The sequence below is a fragment of the Myripristis murdjan genome, chromosome 3 (assembly GCF_902150065.1).
Source record: "Myripristis murdjan chromosome 3, fMyrMur1.1, whole genome shotgun sequence".
Taxonomy (NCBI): Eukaryota; Metazoa; Chordata; class Actinopteri; order Holocentriformes; family Holocentridae; genus Myripristis; species Myripristis murdjan.
In genome coordinates this window covers 18,453,680-18,479,228 of record NC_043982.1, presented here as the reverse complement: position 1 = coordinate 18,479,228, position 25,549 = coordinate 18,453,680, and the positions used below count along the sequence as shown (strand labels likewise).

Here is a 25,549-nt window from a genome sequence, read left to right as displayed (position 1 = left end):
CAGCTAAAGAAATTCAAAGAAGACAACGTCCATGTTGGTTTTGGCTCAGCAACCTTGCCCCTGGAGCAGGCAATAGAGAAGACCACAGCCAACATCAAATGGGTGACAGAGAACAAAGCCCACGTGCTCAAGTGGTTCACTGAGGAGTCCACATGAGAACACATTCAAGCCAAACTGTTCCTCTGCATTGTCCAGTCAGGGAGCAGTAATAAACGAGAATGACTTTAATCAGCAGGTGCATGTCCAGCTCTCTGTCTTGGTGACACTTGTGCAGAGACATATCAACCACGGACACAGTATCACAAAATAACTAAATACACAAATAAATAAATCATGGGACTTCAGCTTCAATGAAAAGGTACAGCATAAGACATGTGATGGTCAGCAGACTTCAGTTATATCCAGCATCATTGCTCTAGTAAGTAAAAAGGAGGGTTAACTATGACCTCTAGTCAGCGATCATCATAAACCAAAACACTAACAATACGAACTAAAATCAATTATACTTTCAGAGAAGCATTAGTTTATACCCTGCCCTTTTCCAGTTGAAAAAACCTTGCTTCATATTTACATCATTCAGTGGTACTTAACAGCGATGTATTCAATAAATGTTTGTCAGAAATATGAAGGACTGATCCACCATGCGCCAGAGCAGCTTCAGTGTGCCTTAGCAGTCAGTCTCCAAACGACTGACCTCTGTTTGAGCACGATGGGATCGTAACTGATTACTGACCTTTCATGCAAATGATGTACATTCAGTTGTCACTTTCAACTGTCATGTCAAAATTGTCTGTGTGCGCGCGTGTGTACATGTGTGCTCGTGTGTGTGTATGTGTGTCTGGACATGCAAATGTGCATTTAATGCATATTTGTCTTTCCTCAGCAGATGCCCAGTGTTGTCTATAGCAGGTGTATGGCTGCTACAGATGTGATAAATGAATATTTCCTGTAACTCCTTCCACATGTGAAGTCAGGATATTATTCTTAACACTGGATATTTTTGCAAGGGGAGTGATTTTGCCCCACAGCAGTACCAGATTATGATACTGTAAAAGGATTCTGCTTGAATAAAATGGTACTATTTGATTTTTTATTTGGGTCCAATTTGTTTATTGTTTTATTATTAATCATCAGACTTGTCTGCTTTGAGATGCACTGTGTGTCAAGCCCTGATAGCATTGACTTTTGGGCCACATGTGGCATCTAGCTGGTACCTCTGGCTGAGATGTGATCCGGCAAAACACATGAGGGCCACATCATAACCACATTGGTTTGGCCATACCTTCAGAAATGGAGGGGATTTCTCCTCTGGGACAGTTCTGTAATTGAAGCGCTTGGCCCAGATAATAGATTTTACTTTTGGGCCACACGTGATTTGTAACTGGCAAATGTGATATGGCAAAACACATGGGCCACATCCTAACCACTTCAGTTTGGCCATACACTCTGACACCTGCCCAGGTGGCAGAGTGAAGTCAATTGCAGCACATGACCAGGACCTTATTTGCCTAATTTTTCACCTGGCTCCTCTCATCTTTCAACTGGCTTGGTAAGTGAATTTTAAACCTTTTAAATTTTGTTGAACTAATGATAATAAATGGCGATTTTATTCTCACTAAGTTATGGTTCCACAAAACCTAGGTCTTTGGAGGACAAAACTATAAGATGATTAGCCAAACAGAAGTGTGTTCTTTAAGACGTGTAAAGGCAGTGACTAGACACAGGCTTATGGCTGCGTTAGCATCCTCGCTAAGCCTGCTGCTTTTAGGATGAAAATGTTTGATTAAACTTTAATGATCTCTAATGTCTGATTTTGCTAAAAGCGGTCGCTAACTTTAAGCGCTACTAACATTGGCTGCTAACACCGCACCTGTGTCTATATGAAGCAATATGAAGCACGGTATATACATTATATTAGCAGCTAACGCAGCTCTCGTGTGGTTTATAAATTATATTAGCTGCTTAGCTGCTAACGCCCAGTGTGGTATATAAATTATATTAGCTGCTAACATTGGGTGCTAACACAGCTGAGGCGTTTGAGTGGTGATTAGCTGCTATCGTTAGCAAGTAGCGAAGCCAGAGATCTATGCGCGGCGCCTCTGCCCGTTCACCAACATGAATATATGGTCGAGTGGCCATCTTTCACAGTTTCTATGTGCTTCTCTTAGTGCAAACATTTCACTCGCCTTTGCCCTCAAAAGTGTGTGTGCGGACCGGGAGACTGGTTTGGCGAGTAACCTAGCTTAAGTGCGGTCTATCAAAAACTACAAATCCCACAATGCCCTGGCCGCAACGAACCAATCACAGTACTTTTCTGTAGTGATGCAACCAGTGTCACGTGAGAGGTGACGCTCCTTTGCCTGTCTTCTCCCTCTCTATGCATCTGAAAAGTGACTGACTGATTCAACTGAAAGTCATACAACAATTTATGAAATATAAAAACTTTTAGAAAATTTGCAGTGCATTACATTGTATCAAAAGCTACTATTGCGGCGATCGGCCTGGAGGTGTGGCAGCGGCCACGCTGCTCTGTGTTGTGTGACGGCGGGTGCGCGCACTACTGTGTGTGTGTGACATTGGGCGCGCATGTTGCTCTCGCTCCAAGGTGTGCCTCAGCAGGTGAGCAAAATCAATCTGATTGGCAGCGCACGCCACAAGCATTGAACAATAAGACTTACCATTCATTCGGCTGTAGACGACGGAGCTGAGGAGAGCAGGAGCAGTCACCGAAAAAACACTTCAAAAAAATCAAAACGCATGGGGAAAAGGACTAAACCAAAAGGGCTACTGTAAGCTCAAGTTTAAATGGACTGAAGCGATCTCCGACTGCCTATGTATTTGCGCCAATTAATTGTACTGCTACTGTTTGTTTGTGCATGAGGGTCGAATTTAAAATTAGTAGTTGTAATCGGCTAAAAATATTTACTGAAATAATTAATATGTGCTTATGCCGGTTATGTGGGTAATAACACTACTCTTTCTAATATTCTTCATTCTGAAGGTGCTGTTAGAAGAAACCCAATGACTTCTTCTGTCTCAGACAAAGAGGTTGAAGTCATGATGGTAACATGGCTTCATCTGGCTGGTGACAGAGGAAAAGAGAGAAAAGAGAAAAAAACTGCTAATGAAAAGAAAAGAGCCGAACTGTTCATTTATAGTTACATACTGTTCATATTTTTTTATACTGTTCATTTTTGTTTGCACTACATTTTGTGAAATAAAACTTTGAAGCAAAACTTGTGTGTTTCATTTTCATACATATCATGGATGGTTAAAGTGATCCATATACAGGGCAACTTAATCACTGCTCATATTGTACTAAAATTATTATTGTTATTTGGTGCTAGCTAGATTTGACCTGTCATTCACTTCAAGTAATGTCACTCTGTCAACCGTATGAGGGCCACATAAAGGCCATATTTAGTTCACTCCTGGTAGAAGTCTGGTTTTGTTATGGTTCAGTTAAAGCTAATACACCCTAGGGCCAGATGTGGCCCATCATTCACTTCCGGAAGTGAGCCAGGTAAAAGGTTTGGTGTAAATTAGGTTAGCTTCTGGGTAAAATTGGACTTTTGGTCTGTCAGCCACATGTGGGCCACATAAGAGCCATTAGGCTTTACCAGAACTCAGCCATACAGGCATGCCGTATGAAGCCCAGCTGTAAGCCATATGATCTTTTGGTGTTGGTACAGCTGTGGCAGAGGTCTGGCTATGTTATGGTTCAAACACAGCTTTCATATACCTGGGCCAGATATGGGCCGTCATTCACTTCTGTAACTGGGCCACATCTTTGCTGTTCATTTGGGCCACATCCAAGCCAAAGGAAATTTGCTATTGGGGAGGTTGAGGGTGATGGTTAGTTCTTGTAATTAGTGTCTCTGCCATGTCTGTGCATGAAACACATTTTGCACCCATTTGAATTGATGTATATTTAATGAAAAGCACATATACATGCACATATCAACCACTGAGGTAACATCTAAAACTTAACACCATCAGCATATCATCTCATACAAAGTTCAAACTTAATATCGTGCCAGAAGACATGAGTCAAATATCTGCACTCCTCGGTTTAAGATGTTATCATCAGCAAAAAGACAGAAGACAAAGTGCTGTAATCAGAAGCAAGGTTCTAATCCGAGGTGACTCCAGCATCTACAGCCTGCAGTGACTCAAATTACAGTAATTAGGAGAATCGTTTTGGGGACTGATCAAAACTTTGTTTAAACATTTCCATTCGAATTATTCTTCTGCTGTACTTATTGTGGTGAGCTGAAAGGGGGGCTGAGCGTTACGCAGAAGGCTGATGTGTTTTGATGAAAGGACAACTGGGACCTGGATCCCAGCAATTCCTCCCCAGTTGTCCATATTCCTGTGTGTGTGAGATTACATTATGCTGGGAATTGCTGAATCATGCAATCTGTTCTAAACGAAAACATTTCTACATCTTCTCCAGCTCTTTCTCTACGAAAGTGTACGTAGTGCAAGGCAGTAGGAAAAATGTATTTATTTGGCTTATTTGTGACACAATCGACTTTTATACAACATGACACCATGAAATGATGTGTATTTTGGAACCAAATCATCGCTTACATCTTAAAATGTGGCCCCTATTCGGTTGAAAATAAATAAATAATAGTTGAAAATAAATAAGTATGGTAAAATTTCAGAAATCCTTTTGAGAGGCTAATAAAATTTATTTTGACCGTCATTGTATGCTTTGAAATTATTCAGACAAGCAGCATAAACACAATCCTTGATAAGGAACTGGATCTGGCAAATTTGAGAATTTCATCCTCCAATAATAATGATTTGATTGTACACTCAGGGTTTTAGAGTTCATGAGCCTCACCATATGCTCTTCTGCTGACTTAGCAGCTGAAACTCCTGTTTCACTTCTTCTTAGTGAGAGGGAGTTGACTGTAAATGTCATCAAAATCAACAGTATTACTTGATGGATAATTATTTCCAATATATATATAATGACACATTGTTTGCTCACCAAAATCCAGATGTCATTACTGGGTAATTTTTTGACCAAATGGAGACAGGTTGTGCTTCTAGTTTAACCAGTTGACTTGCTCAATATCATAAGCTGCTGGTTGCAACACTTCTCTTCACACTACTGAAGTTACATCACGCTCATATTGAGTGAAATATTAAAAGCCAAGATGCTATTGTTTTATGGTTCTATGGCTTGCATCACCTAGAAAATATCTAGATGGGACTGGTGAGGCTGAAGAGGGTAAAACCCATTTTTTGGCCAACTACAGCGAATTTTGGTTATATTTCCACAATAAAAGTTTGTGCAATTTTTGAACTCATTCTTAACCAGTTTCATACCTCAGAATATAATTATGATTTCCCTACTATAGGATAAAGGAATCTGCATACACTTTTCAAATAACACACATGCACGTCCACATGTATGCATACATGCTCAAAGTTCTGCCACATATTTCTGTCTCTGCACAGATTACAAACCAAACAGAAATGACACGAGCAAACCTCTGAACAGGCCACTCATTCAGAGCTATTATGGAGGTATAAAGTTCACAGATCGGGCAGCACTCTTATCGCAGGGATTTTTACAGCACGTTCTTTCAGCTGTATACCCCGCCTGCCTAGGAGATCAGCCATTAACTTTGGGGCTGTATTTCAATAGCAGTGAAATGGCATAAATAGCAATCAGCTTCCCCTTTCTGTCTTCTTCGAAAATGTTCTACATCAGCAAAGCAGTGGCAGTAATTGCTGTGGTTGCAGCTGTCGGCGCCGTGGCCACCATCATAGCCTTGTCTGTGGTTTACGCTCAGGAGAAGGCAAAGAATGAAGTGACAGCACCCTCCACCACTGGCCCCCCAGCAACCACTGGCTCCCCAGCCACCACTGGCCTCCCAGCCACCACCACCCCGTCCATCCCTAAGGAACCCTGGAAGCGTTACAGACTCCCTGACTCTCTGGCTCCCATTTCCTACAACGTGACCCTGTGGCCTCGGCTGGAGCCCAACAAAGGTGGCCTGTACATCTTCACTGGACACTCGGTAGTGGTCTTCACCTGTGTGAAGGAAACTGATCTCATCATCATCCACTCCAACAAGCTAAACTTAACCAGATTCCAAGATCATCTCGCCAAGCTGAGCGGCCTGGATGGAGCCACTGTGCCCAGTGTGAGCAACAGCTGGCTGGAGGAACCCACCCAGTACCTGGTGGTCCAGCTCAGCAGCAAACTGCAGGCTGGCAAGTCCTACGAACTCTATACTGAGTTTGTTGGAGAGCTGGCCGACGACCTGGGAGGATTCTACAGGAGTGAATACATGGAGGATAGGGTGAAAAAGTATCATGTTCTCATTTAATTCAATTACTTTAATTTAATTTAATCATTTTTTAATATTTCATTTTATTTAAGTTTTTTTTAAGTATTTAAGTCAGTTTATTTTAGCCTCTGACTCCGAGTTTTAAGCACCTTTAAAGTCAGAAAAAAACGTTTCCATTTTGTACAGCGTCATGCATATTCTGTATTTGCTGGCTGCATTACTACACTGAAGCTATACATCACACTTACATTGAGTGGAATATTCAAACCCAAGATGCTGTTGTTTTATGGCTGCACCATCAAATCTTATAGAGAATATCTATGATGTCTTCTGCATCATTTTATACACATTTCCTTGTAATTCAGCAGGTAGGTGTGTCTTTGGAAACTTTGGGATCTCCACTAGAGTTTTAAAAAATTCCTGTGGGTTTGTTAGTAATGATAAACCCACTGATGGGGCCAGCAGGGTTAAACAGGTTAATTTACCTGTCATAACTTTAGTGGTAGTGGTATCATTTAAAGACCTGGCTAATTTTGCAGGCATGGGAAAGAAACCCTGTTTAAACCATACCTTAACTTAAAATAGAAATGAATGCATGAAAAATGAATAAATCCAAGACTGAAGAAAGAACTGCAGAATCTCTTTAAATTAAAAGTAAATCCAGATACTTTAGTGTGTAATTATTTGAACGAAGCATGTGTGGTGGGCTGTGCATACCATAGAATGTCCTTGAATTCCACTCCCTGTAGTGGAAGAGATTCGGGGTTTTATCCCTTTAAACTCAGTATGGGACATTTTTGTGCTTGGAGCATTCATGGTTATTTATGCACACCAGTCTCAGTTATTTGTTATTTCAAGGTCAGCTTCAGTTCAAGAGGGATAAAACAGATAAACAAACAAACAAACAAACAAAAATAACCACCAAAAAAAATCTCAATGCAAATATAATCAAAAATTAAGAAGGAAAAGTTCCATTCCAAAAATTTTATAGATATGTATTGAAGCTAATTCCACAGTATTTCAAAAGCATGCATGATTTCCCCATGTTATTGTTAACATTTTGCAAATTTAAGACATTTTGTTTCATCCAGGACTTGGGCTCAGAGAAATGAAAGAAGTTACATCAAAAGTATATTACAATTTTTTTTTTTTTTTTTTTAAGATGATATATAACTTGTATATATAACATCCTTGCAAGAGTATGCCAGGGTGGAGTTCAATCTCTTTCAATCTATTCAAATTTGAAATATGAAACTTATTTAATTTGGCAAAGAAACTCTTCAAATAAACACAGTTACAGTAGAAAATACAATCATACACTGACACCTCTGACACTATCACAGTCCAAGTCTTTGTTATGATGAGTCTTTATTGTTGGTGTGTGCTCTTGCCAGAGTTGTGGCCACTACTCAAATGCAGCCGACCGATGCCAGGAAAGCCTTCCCCTGCTTCGATGAGCCTGCTATGAAAGCCATCTTCCACATGACCCTCATTCACCCCGTTGGAACTGTGGCTCTGGCCAACGCCATGAATTACGGCAAGTTCACCTTTCAGTGCTTCTCAGTGCAGCTTATATGTGAGGAGTTGCCATCCTACATAAGAGTTTCCTGTGCTGCCTTTCAAAATGCTATACATCCATTCTAGAAATAAATTGCTCCTGAAAAGGAATCAGTAATTATTTAAAAAACACAGATTGTTGGCTCTGGGGAGTATGTAATGTAAACTTCTCACTGTCTGCACTTTTAGTGACTGGCTGTAATTTACTTGCTCACAAAGTAAAGAAATCTTGGAATCATAAAAGATGTGGACTCTGAAATTGGAAGCATTAGTTAACTTGTTTACTTGTGCCTCTTTAACAGAACCTTGAGAATGGTAACAATTGCCACTGCCAGGAAAAATACTTGATGACTCCATAAGTCATTACTTCAGTGACTAAGCAATGAATAATCCACCATGACGTTGTTACTTTTCCATTAGAAGACCACCTCATTGTGGATTTTCCTGCCTATTTCACGGCTTAACCTCACAAAAGAAGTAAAAAAAAAAAAAAAAAAGACAGAAAATAGTCATGTATCAATTTTTGTTATTCTATTGGCCTACAAGCTTCTGCTAAGAGAAAATAGTTAACTGCATAAGTTTGTCGAACTGTTTCCATACTAATGTCAGTAGTAAAACAAATAAATTACATGAAAAAGATTTTGAGGTTGGGGGTGCCATTGTGTTTATGTTTCAAGGATGACGAGTTGCCTCCAACAGGCATGTAGCCACCAGAAGCACTCACCTGCTGCTTCACCTAGATGGAGGAAAATGTCTCTAGCTCCACTTTTCCCTGTCTGTAGTGGCTGGACCCCAGTTAAGCAGGTTACAGAGGTTAATGGTCCTAATGTCTTTTTGACACTGGGAGGCACCAGTGAGCTACTGGTGACTCCCAGCAACAGAGTAGTGTAGTGCAGTTAACCTGTGAGTTAAATAGTGATAGTAAGCCATAATGTGCTTCACTTCAGTGCCAGGTGTCAATTTAATCCAATGGTGGTATCTTATTTTAGACACAAAATCTTGAAATATAGCACTGCCTAAATGTGAACTAGCCAGACTGTTAGGAAATGTAACATTGGTGTTATAATGTGTTAAAAACATTCTTCCAGATTAGTAACACTTTAGAGGATGCAGCATATTCTTATTTATTTATTTATTAAATGTCAAAATGTGATCACTAATCAACACTTCATTCCCTAAATAGATTTGCAAGTCTATAATGAAATCACTGAGGTGGTGATCAAACATTTAACACACTGTAAACTGCTCGTAAAATGTGGCAATCAAGTCCTGCCTTAAGAAAACACTAGTTCACACTTAAAAAATACAAAAAGCCTGACCATTTCCGAATATATGATGTAGCTGTTTACTGGCCATCAGATAAAAAAAAAAAAACATGATCTTGTATTCTTCAGCTTTCTTCCATTAAACTTCAGTATTCACTGCTGAATATTCTTCTCACAAGTTATGGACGGACCTAAATGTTCTAACATTTTTTTTAGTAAACTCCTAACAAAACATTTCTTCTAGGCCTACACCCTATGACTGCTGAAAGGAGAGCCAAATTCAGATGTCACTAATACATTACTAATAATTACAGTTGTCAGTGTTCAACAAAATATGCAACCCAAAGAACTTTTATTATCTGTATATCATACATTCTATTGTAAGTGATGAGCCTGCACATGAATTGGAGACACTCAAAACACAGGCCACTTCTCTGCAGTAATGCAGCTATTTTACATACTGCAGACACACAAGCTCATTACTGCTGTCTGCTGCTGTCTTTGTCCCCATACAGAGCCCACTAACGTCACCATAGAGGGCCAGACTGTAACTCGGACAAGCTTTGAACCCACAAAGATAATGTCAACCTACCTGCTGGCATTTGTCGTCTGTGAATTTACATTCATCAGGACGCCACCAGGAGCAGATGTTTTGGTAATCAACCCACTGTCAGTAGCATGCGCAACTTCATTTCATTAGTGCTCAAGCTGAGGAATTAGCCCCCAAAGGATAGATGGTGTAATGTGTAATACTGCGCAAGCAATAGTGCACTTATTATGACAAATGTGAGATGCGGACACTTGAATATTATGTAGCAAATGGGAGAATGGTTGCTGCAAATAGGCCACTGGTGTTATTTAGAGTTAAAGCCCATTCAGGCCCACAGTGAGTTGTAGCCCATTCTGCTGTAGATTTTTTTTCTAACATTTACTCGCTTCTCCACATCTTTAAAATACTTAACTTCAGAGTGCCAGCCCTAGCTTTAAATGAATTGCTACCACATTTCAGAAGTTAATTCCAGCAGTTAATTTCTGGCCAACTGACTATTTTCTTTGGCCTGTATTGGTGGTTCACCACAAAGGCCTAGGCTACAAAGTACAAACAAACAAAACAATCCAGTAGCCTTTTCTAATCACTTTGACTGCATGCTGTTGAAATGATACTGAAAATGTTTGTTGGTAAAATGTATGATTTTGCTGGCAAATGAAATTTATGTGATTTAATGAGACTTTCATCTCACACTATCGTTTAATTACATAGAACCTCTGTGGCTGAACACGGCTGGTTGCTCTCACTTTGTATCTAGTGTATCTAGGAAGAACAGCAATCAAAAATTAAACATGGAAAACTCACCATGTAAAACTGTTGAAATCAGTTGTCCAATTTGGAAAAGTAGTCTTTGGCACCCAAAGAGCCCGCTAGTAATAATAATAATTAATGCAATAATACTCATAATCCAGAAAACTCAAATATCTGGATAGTACTGTTCAAATCCCCAGTACTGGTTTTATACCATTCAGTGTTTTGAGCCCTACAGAGTCCCAAAGAGAGCAGTTTGATGTGTTTCTGTGCTGCCCTCTACTGGACATTCAAGCTCAGTTCAGATTTCTACTCTGCCATCACTATATATATCCTTGTGTGTCTGGTTAAAGAATTGTTTTGTGTCCAGATCAGAATCTGGGCTCGCAGGAAGGCAATAGAGGAGGGTCAGGGAGACTATGCCCTGAATAAGACGGGACCCATACTGACATTCTTTGAGAAATACTACAACTCCCCCTACCCCCTGGAAAAGTCAGGTAGAAACCACACAGCAACACACACCAACAGTGACTAGCACCACCACTACTACTCCTACCACTTCTTCTACTTCTACTACTACTATTACTACTGCTGCTGCTGCTGCCACTAGTTCTGCATATACTTTAACACTACCCTTTCTATTGAGCCAACTAGCACTTCCACTACATGTCTTAACCATGGGGTTTTGAACCATTTTAAATCTTCCACAATGCAAAGTCAGCAGTCTACCAGTGACAGTGCTTTGCTTAATTCGAGACAAGGTGACATTTTGAACATGTTTTCAGCTGAAAGCTCTGATATATACACTGGTGGTCTTCCCTAAATTTAGTCTATCCACCTATTTATGGAATAAATCTTTTCAAGACAAATTGATAACATATATTGTTGTAAACAGCACCTGATGTATATAGTTTACCCTTCCACATCACTGGTTTCTGCCTATTGTTTTTAGACCAGATAGCTCTTCCTGACTTCAGTGCTGGAGCCATGGAGAACTGGGGCCTGATCACCTACAGGGAGACAGCCCTGTTATATAATCCTGACATGTCATCCAATGGAGACAAGGAGTGGGTGGCAACAGTCATCTCCCATGAGCTTGCTCACATGGTACTCTGGCATTATGGATTTTCTGCAGTGACAGTGCTGCACCGCAAACAAAAATCAGCCCCATATATAATCCTTTGCCATGTTAAGCCTTAAAATGTATTTCTTTCATAAATAAATAGACAATTACATAAATAAAACATGCCTACCCTTCCAGTGGTTTGGGAACCTGGTGACTATGAAGTGGTGGAATGACCTGTGGCTGAACGAGGGATTTGCCACCTACGTCTCTTATCTTGGAGCCAACTCTGCCGAACCAGACTGGAATATAGTGAGTTTTGTTCTTTTTTGTTCTTTTTTTTTTTTTTTTTTTAAAACACAGGACACTACTTATAGAAATACATCTACGCAGAGAAAGTACTGTCAGACACCAGACAAATAACGCTAAATGCTGAATCTACTGTGTCAGTGTGTCAGCCAAAGCCCTACATATACAAACTTAACCTCAAAGCAAACATGAAAACATCCCAAGTGTGAAAGCTGGATAGAAAACATATTCACATCATTGGAATGGGGCTAAATGCAACTCCTTCTGTAGTTATCAGTAATATTTGGCTGTGATTTTGATGCAAAGTTAACTTGTCTGACTTGACTCACACAATTTGAGAATGGGTCCTGCCATGGCTAAAATACAACGTGGAAAGAAATGTTTTTTCTGTGTCCTTCCAGAAAGATCTGATAGTTCTGAATGAGGTGCATGGTGTTATGGCAGTGGACGCCTTGGCATCTTCCCATCCTCTGTCTTCCAAAGAGGAGGACATCCAGAAGCCAGAGCAAATCAGTGAACTCTTTGACTCCATCACATACAGCAAGGTACAGTAAATTGTGCCACTTCTCTTTGCAATAACATTACTACAGCATATTGTTCTCTGAACGTGCTTAAAACTGCACCAGACATGATTCTTCTGTAATAATACTGTCTTATCAGGAAGGGAGACTACAGCAAACAGGAGCTGCCCATCATTCAAAATTGATTTGACTTATTTTCCGATATTTATTTCAGGGGTCCTCTACCATTCGTTCACTGTCCTCATATGAAATGAATAAAACACCCGTGAAATTAAAAAAATTCTCTGTTTTGCTGCGGACCCCCAAGAACCTCAAGGGCTCCTTGAAACCCACTTTGGGAACCACGGATTAAATTTCTAATGAACCACTGATCACCATCGCCAGATTTCTGTAGTCCTGTCACATCTGATATGTCACTCTCCAGGCCTGCTAATATCCTGCTGCTTGTCATTCCAGGGAGCTGCAGTCCTCAGGATGCTCTCAGAGTTCATCACCGAGGCTGTCTTCTCCAGAGGACTCAGTGTGAGTGTAGATGATAGATAAAATTGATGAAACCCATAGATAAAACTCTCAAAGGCCGATATCTAATCTGTATGTGTAATACAATTATTGCTAATCCATCATAGTCTCTTACTTGATTATTTGCTGACAGAACAGCATTCTAAATATTGTGCCTGATCCAGTTGCTTTTGTCCACCATGGCAGCATAATGAAATGTGTTATCCATTTGTCCACAGACATATTTGCAGCAGTATCAGTATAACAACACAGTCTACCAAGATCTTTGGAAGCACCTACAAATGGTAAGATTGCACCATATGTTTCTATATTAAAATTCATATGCTTATTTTCTGAAGGGTTTCCTTCTATCTTAAGTTGTGATGCAAATGCATTTTTCTTGCATGATATGAAGTTAGTTTTATTACTTTATTTTGCATGTAACATAACTTGTTATTACTCTTATGATTATGTAGTACAGTTAATATTTGTAATTTGGAGTCCACTAATGTTAGTGGCAGGGTGGCACGGTGTTATGAGCTCCTGTTTCAGCAACCATCCACCCTGCTGTAGTATCCAAGTATCACATTATCATTATTCAAATGGTCTTCTTTCCAGGCGGTAAATGCAACTACGCCCAGTTTAGGGCTGCCCGAGTCTGTGGAGGACATCATGAACCGGTGGATCCTCCAGATGGGGTTTCCAGTGGTCACCATCGACACCAAGACAGGACGTGTCAGCCAGAAGCACTTCCTGTTGGACCCCGACTCTGTAGTGGAAAGGCCGTCACCATACAGGTAGGAACTGGTTTTAGCTAATGTTTCATATTGAACCCTGTTATACTGCACCCATGACCTCTCTGCCGCATGTATACTATATAAGTGAATGTGGATGGATGTCTTTCTAGTTATGAGTGGTTTGTCCCTATTACTTGGGCTAAGGCAGATGGAGTTGAACAGCAGTACTGGCTCCTAAAAAAAGAAGGTAAGGTTCATTTCAGACCCAATTACAGAGCAGCATTACAGTAATGAACACACTATACCATACTGAAAGTCTTTTTTTTTTTTTTTTTACAATCTCAAATCAAACAGATACAAACACAAAAATGACCATCGGTACTGGTGAGTGGCTGCTGGCCAACATAAACATGACTGGCTTCTACAGAGTTAACTATGACTCTGAAAACTGGGAACGTCTTCTCACCAAGCTGAGCTCCCAGCATCAGGTACAACATTGCTTTACTCTCCAGGTGCTTGTAAATGCATTTTCACACGTCCAAACATCTTAATTCAATGTCTTGTTAATTTTCCAGGATATTCCGGTGATCAACCGAGCTCAAATCATTGATGATGCTTTTAACCTTGCAAGGTGAGTTAATATTATTACAAAGCATCATTGTTAAATTTTGAAAGAAAGAATTAAATGATTAACTGTGTCCCTCTCAGGGCAAAGGCTGTGAGTACAATACTGGCTCTGAAAACAACCAAGTATCTGTTCAGAGAGGTAGAATACATGCCATGGCAGACAGCGAGCCGCAATCTGGACTACTTCTTCCTCATGTTTGATCGCAGTGAAGTCTATGGACCCATGCAGGTTTGTAAATCATGTGTTATACTTGGTGAATAAACTAATAGCTTACTGATTCTGATCCTGAAATATCATCTTAGAAACAAATGGTCCATGGGGCAATGCAAAGCTTGGTTCATCATGGTGAGCACTTTACTCACTATCAGCTTTTGATATCCAGCAATTTTTGATTAAAAAAGACATATTTCTCATTTGTAAACTAGAGGTGGTGGACTTAATAGGTGGTTAGGGTACACTTATTAGACATTAATTAGTTGTTTATTAATGTAGTAGTAATGTATTAGCTCTGTATTAGTCATTGTTAACTACTTATTAGCTCCTCATTTTGCATGCCTTCTTCTACACACCATAAATTATTAGTTAGGAGTTTTTCCCTCAGTAATCCTATAAGTAATGTTTACTAATGGTTAGTAAGTGAATTAAAACCCTTCATCTCATTTTCTCAGTGTGGGGCTAGTGAGGAACTAAATACACAAGGATAGTTACCTGTCTTGTGGAAAGACTTAATTAATCATCTTTATTCATGTCTAACTAAAAACAGAAGCACAGATAATAACCAATAATGTCCAATTAACTACAAATAAGTCAATATTACAGTTAAATATTTAGGGGCTCTTCAAGGAGCCCCAAAGGTGATTTCAAGAACCTGATCATAAATGATTAATAAACCTCGATGGCACTTCCAGGAGTGTTTAACATACAGAGATTCATGAAGGAACCCTTGTAGGATTTTTTTTTTTTTTTTTTCATTTGCTGTTGTTCAGTTTTAGGCCTACTTCATGCCTGCAGCTGTTTTCTCAGAATTGGTCTCATAGGTTCAAGTAGTGGATACATTTACTTTAACCGAAGAATGTATTTATTCTCTTAGCAATTTCTCAATCACCTCTTACTCTAGTAATGAAATTTGAAAATTTTGTGGCATCTTCATCCCCCAGGCTTACATAAAGAAACAGATCACTCCCCTATTTAACTACTTCAAAGAGCTCACTCTCAACTGGACCAAGATCCCTGATGGCCACACTGACCAGTAAGGATGTTAACATGTTGCCTATTTTATTCCTGCCTGCTCTGTGCTTCTGTAATGCTGTTTATAATTAATATCTGGTGCCTGCAGTGTTTGTGTCTTTGTGCTATTTTTGGCCATTTCAGTGTGATTTTTGAGATCCCTCTCTATCTTTTGACATTATTTTATATGTAGTGTTTATATGTGTGTTGCAGACCTTTGTGTTCAATGACTATGTAAAATGTGATTCTGACTCACATATCCGGTTTTAAAGATCTGACATTAGTGTGAGCAAGAAAACATGTCCTGTTTTGTTCAAATAATTGCCACAAAAGACAATGCCCTGACACACACATAGTTCAGATGATTGCAGGAACGCATTTGAAAGTGAAATGAAAGTCCTCTCTTCTGTGACTGACAACTTAAATGACACTAAGCCGCTGCAAACTCCGTCCCTGTGGTACTCCATGCAGATTAAAACAAACTAGATTAGATGAAACTTTAATGATCCCCATGGGGAAACTAAGTAATCTGCTAGTGCAGCAGCCTCTCCCCTGCCTCTGTTGTAGTCTGAAAACTCATCTTCTCAGGCTGTACCTCACATAACCCTCTGCACACTGATCACATCCCCCTCTCCCGTACCTCCCCTCCTCTGTTCTCTCTTGCTTTGACTCTTCACCGGCTCACTAGTGGCTACTTGCAATGTAGGTGACTGACACAACTGTTATTCTACTGTTACACTCATTGTAAGACACACTGGATAAGAGCATCAACTCTAGTGGATAATATATCTTTGAATTTAGTGTAATCTCTGTATTTAGTGATCTAAATACAAAAATAATCTGTCAACATTTGAGCTCTTTCAAACACTGTATGGAACGACCTTACAGCGCGCATAGGAAGTGAGGCCTGCCACTGAACATGAGGAGAGTGGCTGCATCATTCATTTTTATGAGAAAAATGCTCATCTCTGAAACCCATAGATTTGCATGACGCAATGAACAGGCATCTCATAACATTTTCAAAACACAAGGTATGGATTCTCCTTAAAAATCTTTATGTAGTAGCATGTCCTTTGACCCTGTAACCACAGTTCAGAGTTCAGTGATGTGCTCATGCTTTAAAGACCCCATGAAAAGGAGTCTTACTTTCTTGATATTGTGTATTTCCTGTTGAAACAGGATGTTTGGGCGGGACATAGTGCAGGGAACAATTATTCACAAGTGCAAACCAATAGGACAAAACAATTTTATTTGAAGGGATAGGTGGATTAGAGAGGGTGTACATGCTTGATTCAAGCATGAACTTGAAGAATGAAATTCAAGCTTCTTCAGTGTGAGGCTGAATTAACCAAATACAAGAACAAAGTGAACTCTTTCACTTTGGTTTTCTGACTCGCAGGAAACACATTTGGAGGAATAATCACAGCCTTATTTAGGTTCATATCACCCAAACAAACCAGGACTTGTTAACAGAAAGCATTGTGGACTCACAGGTAACTTGTTTATTGGACAGTTTTGGTAACCTATAACAGAGCTTAAAGATTTAATGGACTCGTTTGCACTCTTTGCTGTAATTTACTCCCTTTGTTCATGTCAGACAAGAGCATAAAAAGGAACAGGTGAATGTATGCATCGTTCCAGGCAGACCTTAGTTCATTTTGTTATATTAGGCTAACCATGAGTGCTGCTGGCTTTAAGTAACTGCTGGCTATCTGGCTATCAAAACTTCTGCACTTATACCTATAACACTAAAGGAGTAAATGCTCCAAATTAAAATGTCCTGCCTCTCCTGTCCCATGTGTCCAGGTACAACCAGGTGAATGCTATTTCCATGGCTTGCAGTACTGGAGTAGAGGGCTGTGAGGAACTGACAACTGGCTGGTTCAGAGCATGGATGAAAGACCCCACTAACAACCTGTACGTTCACAGACCACATCCTCTTTCCTCCTTTGTTTCCCTCCTTCGCTACTTCTGTCCTTCTTCCTTCCTTTACTGGTTTCTTTCCTAATCTCCAATGAAAGTGCTGATGTTACATATGTCACATTTTTGTATGTTTTTCAACTGATGGATGTCGTTTTATATGCTTCCCACTGGTGATTGATTCATCATCTGAGGTGACATTACTTGCACTGTTGGAACATCACATTTTTTAAACATTACTGTACGTTTTGATGCTTCGTTTTTGATATTTCCACCTGAATTGTCCTTTTACACTGCGCTTATCAACTTGATTTTTTTCCACCCACCACATCATTAATGTTTTTTTTATCCTTCAGCATCAATGCCAACCTGAGGTCTACAGTGTACTGCAGTGCCATAGCAGCAGGAGGAGTAGACGAATGGGACTTTGCTTGGTCCATGTACAAGAATGCTACCATAGCCTCGGAGGCGGATAAACTGATGTATGCTTTGTCCTGCACCAAACAGCCGTGGCTGCTGAACAGGTCAGTAGTCTGCACAATCATTTTTAATTACTAGATTTGGCTGGCTTTGTCTTCTACTGTGAATTGATGACAAATTACATGAATAAAGCGTTTTATTTTGTATTTTGTGTTTAAGTTTTTTATTATTATTATTATTAACCTGTGTTGACAGAGTAAATACTTTTTATAGTGCCAGAGTGTGATACTTAAACGATCCTGTGGAAAAACTGTGCTGTTGCAGCAGCAAAAAAAAAAAAGAAAAAAAATAGAGCCTCTCTGTGTGTTGTGTTTCAGGTATCTGGAATATTGTCTAGATCCAGAGATGATCCGGAAGCAGGATGCCACCTCCACTATTGTTTACATTGCTAGTAATGCTATTGGCCAGCCTCTGGCTTGGGACTTTATCCGAGCCAACTGGAACCATTTATTCAATGAGTAAGTATTTCCTGATGGACACAAGTGCACAAGTGCATCATTCGATGGTGTGATTTTCACAAGATATCCTTTTGTTTGCTTTTTTTCTTCAGCTATGGTGGTGGATCATTTTCCTTTGGAAGACTAATTAATGGAGTGACCAAACGTTTTTCAACTGAATTTGAGTACAAACAGGTACAATCCTTCTTAAAGATGTTTGTAATCCTCTGTAAACTCTGATACTTTATGAAGACTTACAGCTTACATGGATGTTGATACCGTTAATATATGCTGTTATATTCTGGTATATACTGGTAGACTTTTGTATGTCCTGACATATGTTCAGGTATATGCAAGTATATACTACTACAATATAAACTGCTACAGTATATACTGACATACTACGATATATAAAGGCATATTTTAGTGTATACTAGCATATTTGGCTAAATACAGACATACTGCAGTATACCGTTATATTCTTGTAAATGCTGGTGCATATGTTTATATTCAGACATACTTCTGACATACTATATCAATATGTTCTGCTATATACTGATCATACTTCAGTGTATGATAGTACATTGTTGTATGACCTGGTATAGTGTCAGTATCAGTATTTGCCCTGGTAAATTCTGATACAACATATACTGGTATATACTGGTGTATTCTGATTTATAAACTCTGGTGCATGCAGTTATATTCTGTTATATCCTATGTACTGGTATATGCTGACATACACTGGTATACACTGATATATTCTGGTAAACTTGTTCATGCTGCTGTAACGTGGGAATTTCCCAGTTTGGGATCAATAAAGTATACCTATCTATCTATCTATCTATCTATCTATCTATCTATCTATCTATCTATCTAGTATATGTATATTGTATAAAATCCCACTGATTGTTCTTTCTGTACCACTACAGCTGCAGCAGTTCAAAGAGGATCATGTAGAGGGAGGGTTCGGCTCGGCCACCATGGCTCTGGAGCAGGCTCTGGAGAGAACCAAGGCCAACATAAACTGGGTTTCCTTGAACAAGGAACAAGTCCTTGCATGGTTCACTAACGAAACTGCTTCTCCAGTGTATTAACCCAAACCCGCTGCCCTGTCCAATAACCTTAATTTATATCATGCAGTTGTTCTCTCTAGCCACAGTTTTTTTCTGTAACTAAAACCAAATGTTTATAGATATTTTATAAATATTATGTTTACCATGTTTATGATGTAGGAAAAAGTGTTTTAAAGCCTTTTGTGGATAAAGTGTATTTGATACCAATATCTCCTCTTGTATGTTCAAAAAAAGTTTGATGTACTGTCACATTCAACATAATGCAGTTTCTAAAGATCACTGAATTTCAAATTGTGAGATATGGCTTTCCTATACTGGCAAAATGGTTTATAAGTTCAGATTTATTATTTTTCCTTTGTAATTCCATCTATTGCAAGTTGCCACGTTGACAGAATGTACAAGAATGGCTAGTTCCATAATCATGAGTGCTGCAAGGAGTTTATTTCTAAGATGCCTTAACTCTGACACTGATACTGTTTACTGACTGTAATAAGCCAAAACTGCTGCGACTACTGTTAACAGCACTAATAAGGAAGTAGGAGGAACCATCTGTTTTATAAATTCCAGTAATGTTGTCATTATTTGCCCAGTTTCTGATTCATCTTTGTCCAGGACCAAATGTTCATCACAAGAGTCAAAGCAGGCTCTCCACAGTTAACAAAGATTACTCAGGGAAAAGAAGAAAGGTGCCAATTAATTGGTCCTTGCTCAGCTGCCAGTTAGCTCAGCAGGGGTCTTTCCTTAAAGACTTTAGAGTGGATGTGTTCTCTTTTTAGCACCTCGTTGTCCTGGTGACAACTCCAATGTTTGTCTAAGCTTCAGTCGTGTCTTTGGTGGGCTTTACACTCAGAATGAAGATGAGAACTAAGCCAGCCAACATGGTGGTTTCATTTGTTTCAGCTCCTAAAATGCTTATCATTAAAGCAGAATACTCTCAATAAAACTACTTAAATAAAAGATAAATAGGAACGTCAAAAGAATAAATGCAACAATTTCAAGCAATGTTACGATAAATAACTTTTATTTTCTGTACTCTTTTCACATTGTGAAAATTCAATAAATATACAGTTATATTTACAATAAAAACACAAATCATAGTGAAAAAATATATTCTGCTTAAAATACCAAAAAAGGAAAAAAAGAGGTTCTGTCCTTATCCTTCAAATCCATCAGAGATCATTGTTGCAATGAAAGTAAGCTGACAGAGTCATTTTATAGAGGCAAAGTCTCTCAGCACTGTCCAGAGAAGGCAGCATGTTGTAGCTGTTGCTGTGGGGTCCAGTACTGCTGGCTGCTGAAGCAAATTCCACCAGAAACCTGACAACAGAAAACAGATAGCGAGTTACTCACACTGGCATTGACACTCATTCAGTTGTGTTGATGAAAATCAAACATCAAATCAAACTGTTTGGATGCATCAGTTGCACATTTTTTTGATATCATTGTACTTTGCATCTTCCTGTGTATTTCATTATGTAATTCTTAGTTTATAAAGTACTTTAAAGAATATAATAAACTGAAATAAAGCCATTGTAAACCTAAGTGTTACACAGTACATCTTTGATGCCATATTTATAATTAAAAATACTTGAACATACCTGATATGAGTGCTGAAGAGAGGAAATCTGCGGTCTGCAGTCCTGCCCCACTGTTTCCATGGCACTGTAGCCTGGTTCCTGTGGGCTGAAGCTGGCTGATGGCTGACCCAGGATCTGGCTCAGGGTTTGGGGCTGCTCCACAAAGCCTGCGGATCTCCTCTGCTCTAGCACCTCCTCACTGAGGCCCAGCTGGGCTGACAGGTAAGAGATGTATCGGATGGTGAGGCGCAGCGTCTCGATCTTGGTCAGGGTCTGTCCTGCCGGGGCCACTGAGGGGGGCAGATACATCCTGAGGTGATGGAGAGCCTTGGTCAAATCCCTCATCCTCAACTTCTCCCTCTCACTGGCTGTCTGGCGCTTCTTTCCTGGATACCTGGACCTGGATTTCTTTGTGGTGTTGCAGATGTTGGATGAGCTGGCTTTGGAGGATCCGGAGGAGAGCTGATTCTTTGCCTCGTATTTAGCACAAAGTGTTTCTGGGCTGCTGAAGATAAAACAGTCCAAGGCATCCTGTTCAAGTCCAGTCACCGGGAGAGAGGTGGGGGAGAAGCAGAAGGAGTCCACAGAGGAGGTGGGAGACAGGCTGCAGCTTCCAGCACTGAAGTAACCAGGGTCTGAGGCTGGATCACTGGCAATAGGATCATACGACTTCTCCAGCAGAGCATCACAGTCAAAAAGGAAAGGGCTGCAATTCCCCTGGAGCTGAAGAGGAGAGCAGTAAGACTCCATAGTTGCTGCTGCACGGAGTAGCACAAATATCAGTAAAAGTTGTAGTGGTTGTAGCTTCTGTCTTGAGCTGTCAGTGTGTTGCTGGATCGACAGGCAGAGAATAGTGAGGAGGAACAGGGAGGCTGCTCCATATATGTGGTGGGAGGTGTGAGGTTGCACCTCCAGTAGCCACCTCTGGTCCTGAGAAGCTCTGGGAGTAGGGCTGACACCCAGGCCAGGGGGTCCATGGGAAACAGGCCAGTCCCAGCACAAGGTGCGACCTGGCAGCTAGCATGGGCATCATAAACTAGACAGATTCACACTCTGCTCCTCTGGCCTGGGAACACGACACACAACAGGGTCTATACCTGGGTCACAGATTTATCTCTGGACATGACTAATCTTACTAGCATAAGATTCTGCTATGCTATGCATGTGGCATAGCATCCGAGTGGGTGAATGATTGGGATCAGGAACAGTAAAATAGTTTGTTCCTCAAAAACCTCCTTTAACTAGACAGTCACCACTTAAAATGGATGTAAATTTTTGCTCTAAGAAAACCACACCACTTTCTTCTGTCTCAAATCATCACTAAATAGCATAATAACTGGATTAATGAAAAACCAAGTGGTCTTGTAATAAACTGTCCTGTAACTAAAAGATTTGTGGTTCAAAAACACCCCATAGTCAATGCTATATTTTTCAACATCCGGGGCTGGAAAACAGCTATACTCTTTGAGCAAGACACCACAGGTACAAACCCTAGATTGTCCTAAATGTCTTCAATGCAACAGATAACGCAACTTAAATCGCACCATCTTACCCTCAAATATCTCATGGAATGATGAGAGTGATGAGAGATTTTGGCAGGTCCACCACTCATTAGCATTACTCTTTCATCTTTGTTATTTTATTTCCTGATCAGACTGAGGCTGGAGAAGTGTGCCAGGTCAGCTGCGAGGCGTGAGGAGTTCACACCTTGTCCTGTTTGGACAGGAGCAGGCCTCACAGTCAGCCTGGGAACCTGGAGCCCTGCTAGCAGGATGTGCAGCACACTTTACAGTTCAGGAACTTAACTGTCTCTTATCCAGCGGGATGCCCTGAGAGGTCAAGGGTAGAGCAAGCAATTCCTAGATCCCCAACTTTACAAGAAGCCAATAGTGTGCAGGTCAAGGGTCAGAAGTTACAGCAACCAGACAAAAACCCTGCAATCATAGAGTTGGTATGCAAGAAGAAGTACTGGTGAGCAGTTAAGGTAGATTGTTTAGAAAAGAAAATTAGTGTGAGTTGAGGAGGAAGAAGTGGGAGTTTGTATGATTCAGGAAGTAGATGGGGGCTTAAGGTATTTCTCATAAATGAATTTAACCCTCACAAGAATATGATGGTATAATCAACAAAATTACAGCCTTCAGTCAATTACCTATTTAGATGCATTTACAGGTGTGATGGAGCAATGGATGTATTACTGGCGTATTATATATTTAAGAGGCTGTTCACATCCCCTGACCCCCACTGAATCACACATCTCCTCTAATTGCTTTAATAGGCCCTTGTCTTGGAAATACTTTCTGTCCTGCTCCTCGACTCTTGTTTTCTTTCCCAGCACTTGCGCATCACACATGTCATAATCACTCCAAGGTCACAGCAATATTGTGAATAAGTGAATGCTATTCACTCTACTTTACTCTAATCCCTCAGCACAGAAATGTGAACACGCTTGACCTCTGACTATTGTTCTCCATTTTATTGCTTTCTGGTTTAGAAAATGAGGTTTATGTTACAGTTGTACTCTGGAAAGAGCAACATCTAAATATAATATTTATTTAAATACACAGTAAGAGAAAAATTCATACTTGAACATTGCCACATAATTTCTACATCAGTTAGCATTTAGATGTTATATGAACTTAGAAACTAGATACATTTAACCCACTAACACACATTTGACTCATGGCAAAATAAATCTAAAAACAAAACAAAACTGGACAACAGATTTACCTGTTTCATAATACATATCACATTACTGTCTTATCTTGGCAATTACATTTTTGTTATCCCATAAAAGCAAAAGGACTAAAGTAAATGTGAAAGGGCTTTGCTGCAAATGTCAATAATGTTCTACAGGGAGTTTCACCTAAGCAGTCAGATTTATTTTTAACTGAGCAGGTGTTGCATGGCTGATAATCCACCGGTATATTTCTCATGTTCTGCGTCAGGAGGGGACTGTGGATCTGGGTCCTGACCAGCGTTCCCACAAACCACCGTGTCACATTTGACTCCTGGTCTGAGCAGAGGTGAAACCCATGCATCTAACGTGTGAACTGGTCTCGAGCAGCTCGCTGCACCTCTTCAGTTATCCAAGAAAAACAGCTATCTTAATTGGTCAAAAAATATCTCATACGCTGAATCACAGTTTTGATTTGGTAGGATTTATCTGAGAGCAGTAACACACATTCTGTAAACATAAATAACCTGAATTTTCTGATTGTGCAACCTGCATGGCCAGTAAAACCGATTCTAAAGAATCAGGGGTTTAGTTTTTATTTTCCTATGGAGGTGTGTGAGGCGACACCAGGAGTGACAGCTGACTCATGGAGTAGTTCCCACAGTTACCTTTGACCCAAGTGACCTGACATTGGATGAGTCACTGCAGCAGCTACTCTCGTCATTTTCATAGTTAGTTCCTGAGTTAGACTGACAGCTCTGCAGAGTGCTTACATATGCTGTCATTTCCCTACTACTGCCCTATTACATAATAACACAAAGTTATGTATTTGCATGTGTCATTGTGTGCGCTGGTTTTCACAGGTCTCACGATTCAGATAAGAAACCTCTGCTTTCATTATAGTTATAGCCTAGTTAAATATTTTAATTCCCATTGCATTTCATATTTTATGATTGTCGTATTATTAAATATAAAAGCACAGACATTGTGCAAATTGCTTAACTGTATTTTTTTTTTTTTAAGTTTTGTTTCAAAATCAAATATCAACCATTTGAAAAGGAGTAGCAGTCACATAAAATGACTGATTGCACTATATTAAATCTAATTGCAGTTCTTTATATAGGGTAGCAGGGAACTTAAGTCCTTGTTTAACTTTTATAGACTGGATCCTCAAGATTTCAAAGCTATTTAATGATGGAGTTAAAGTAATGATTTCCCCCCTGAGTGGATATATAACCTTTTTGGAAATGAACTCTAATTCTGCTGTGTTGAAGCATTTCAAATGAAGTGCACTTCATTACATTGCATGATGAATCTTCAGGAGAATATTCCCAGTTGATCCTCGACTTTCTTATTTCCCTCCCAGGTTGAAAGAGGATCTATCTTCCCTTAATCCACATTAGCCCTGACTGTGTTTACTCACACGTAATGAGTGAATAATCAGCGCGGCAGTGCTAACCCTTTCATCCCAAACCCTTTCAGCTCAGAGTTTATTAGCTTTACTGTGATGAAAGGCCTAAGTGAGTATATTAGGCTCTGTGTTAGGCTTGCTGCTTGCATATCAAATGAACTGCATCTCAGTGGTAAACCAAACACTCAGGTCTAATTTTCCTACCTGATATGCAGATCAACACTTCTCTATGAATATTAAAGCCCTCTCAGCTGGTCTTAACTGGTAATTAGGGCGTTAGGTGAGGGAGGAGGGAAAGACCCACATCTTGGTCTAGACTTAGTGGTGCCAAGGACTCCTCACTATTTACAGAGCCCCATTAACAAAGATACACTAAATGAACTAGATAAAGTGTGGTGAAGAATCAGGATGTCTGGTGAACTCTGTTTTTGTTTTTCTTTTCTACATACTATTGGTGGTATTCTATGTAGTGATTTTATTCTACTTTAAGTGTTTTGTTATCACAGTAATATTCCCATAAGGCATTATGTGTAGTTTTCTGTGATAATTGTATAATAT

At 39.8% G+C, this 25,549-nt stretch overlaps 3 protein-coding genes across 4 annotated transcripts in view; 2 read left to right on the top strand and 1 right to left on the bottom strand.

Moving 5' to 3' along the window:
- The window catches only part of LOC115357062 (aminopeptidase N-like), a 29,380-nt gene extending 28,289 nt beyond the window's left edge, over positions 1-1,091 (top strand). For both annotated transcript variants that reach the window (XM_030048412.1, XM_030048411.1), the window contains one exon: positions 4-1,091. In XM_030048412.1, the coding sequence (XP_029904272.1) occupies positions 4-156 (153 nt within the window). In that variant the 3' untranslated portion in view covers positions 157-1,091. The remainder of the gene's footprint in view (positions 1-3) is intronic.
- A 3,950-nt stretch (positions 1,092-5,041) lies between these two features.
- LOC115354029 (aminopeptidase Ey-like) lies at positions 5,042-19,769 on the top strand. The gene is made up of 21 exons (XM_030044185.1): positions 5,042-5,051; positions 5,686-6,334; positions 7,709-7,851; positions 9,652-9,791; positions 10,807-10,933; positions 11,389-11,543; positions 11,698-11,811; positions 12,210-12,353; positions 12,786-12,851; positions 13,067-13,132; positions 13,446-13,624; positions 13,735-13,811; positions 13,919-14,052; positions 14,140-14,195; positions 14,273-14,420; positions 15,350-15,441; positions 17,226-17,336; positions 17,696-17,863; positions 18,137-18,277; positions 18,370-18,451; positions 19,186-19,769. Exons 1-21 carry the CDS (start codon positions 5,042-5,044, stop codon positions 19,348-19,350), a joined length of 2,967 nt encoding a protein of 988 aa, XP_029900045.1. The 3' UTR covers positions 19,351-19,769.
- A 675-nt stretch (positions 19,770-20,444) lies between these two features.
- On the bottom strand, positions 20,445-21,656 carry mespaa (mesoderm posterior aa). Its single transcript, XM_030081183.1, has 2 exons — positions 20,928-21,656; positions 20,445-20,646 (listed from the first exon to the last, which is right to left on the bottom strand). The coding sequence occupies exons 1-2, from the start codon at positions 21,654-21,656 to the stop codon at positions 20,560-20,562; spliced, it is 816 nt and encodes a 271-aa protein (XP_029937043.1). The 3' UTR covers positions 20,445-20,559.
- Between the last annotated feature and the right edge of the window lie 3,893 nt (positions 21,657-25,549).

What these genes read in the sequence shown, in the direction of transcription:
- LOC115354029 (XM_030044185.1), top strand. An exon ending in ACTCCATCACATACAGCAAG is followed by an intron (nt 12,354 to 12,785) that starts GTACAGTAAATT and finishes TTGTCATTCCAG; the next exon opens with GGAGCTGCAGTCCTCAGGAT. An exon ending in TGGAACCATTTATTCAATGA is followed by an intron (nt 18,278 to 18,369) that starts GTAAGTATTTCC and finishes TTTTTTCTTCAG; the next exon opens with CTATGGTGGTGGATCATTTT.
- mespaa (XM_030081183.1), bottom strand. Translation starts at nt 21,656, where the DNA reads ATGGAGTCTTACTGCTCTCCTCTTCAGCTCCAGGGGAATTGCAGCCCT. An exon ending in CTCTTCAGCACTCATATCAG is followed by an intron (nt 20,647 to 20,927) that starts GTATGTTCAAGT and finishes TTCTGTTGTCAG; the next exon opens with GTTTCTGGTGGAATTTGCTT.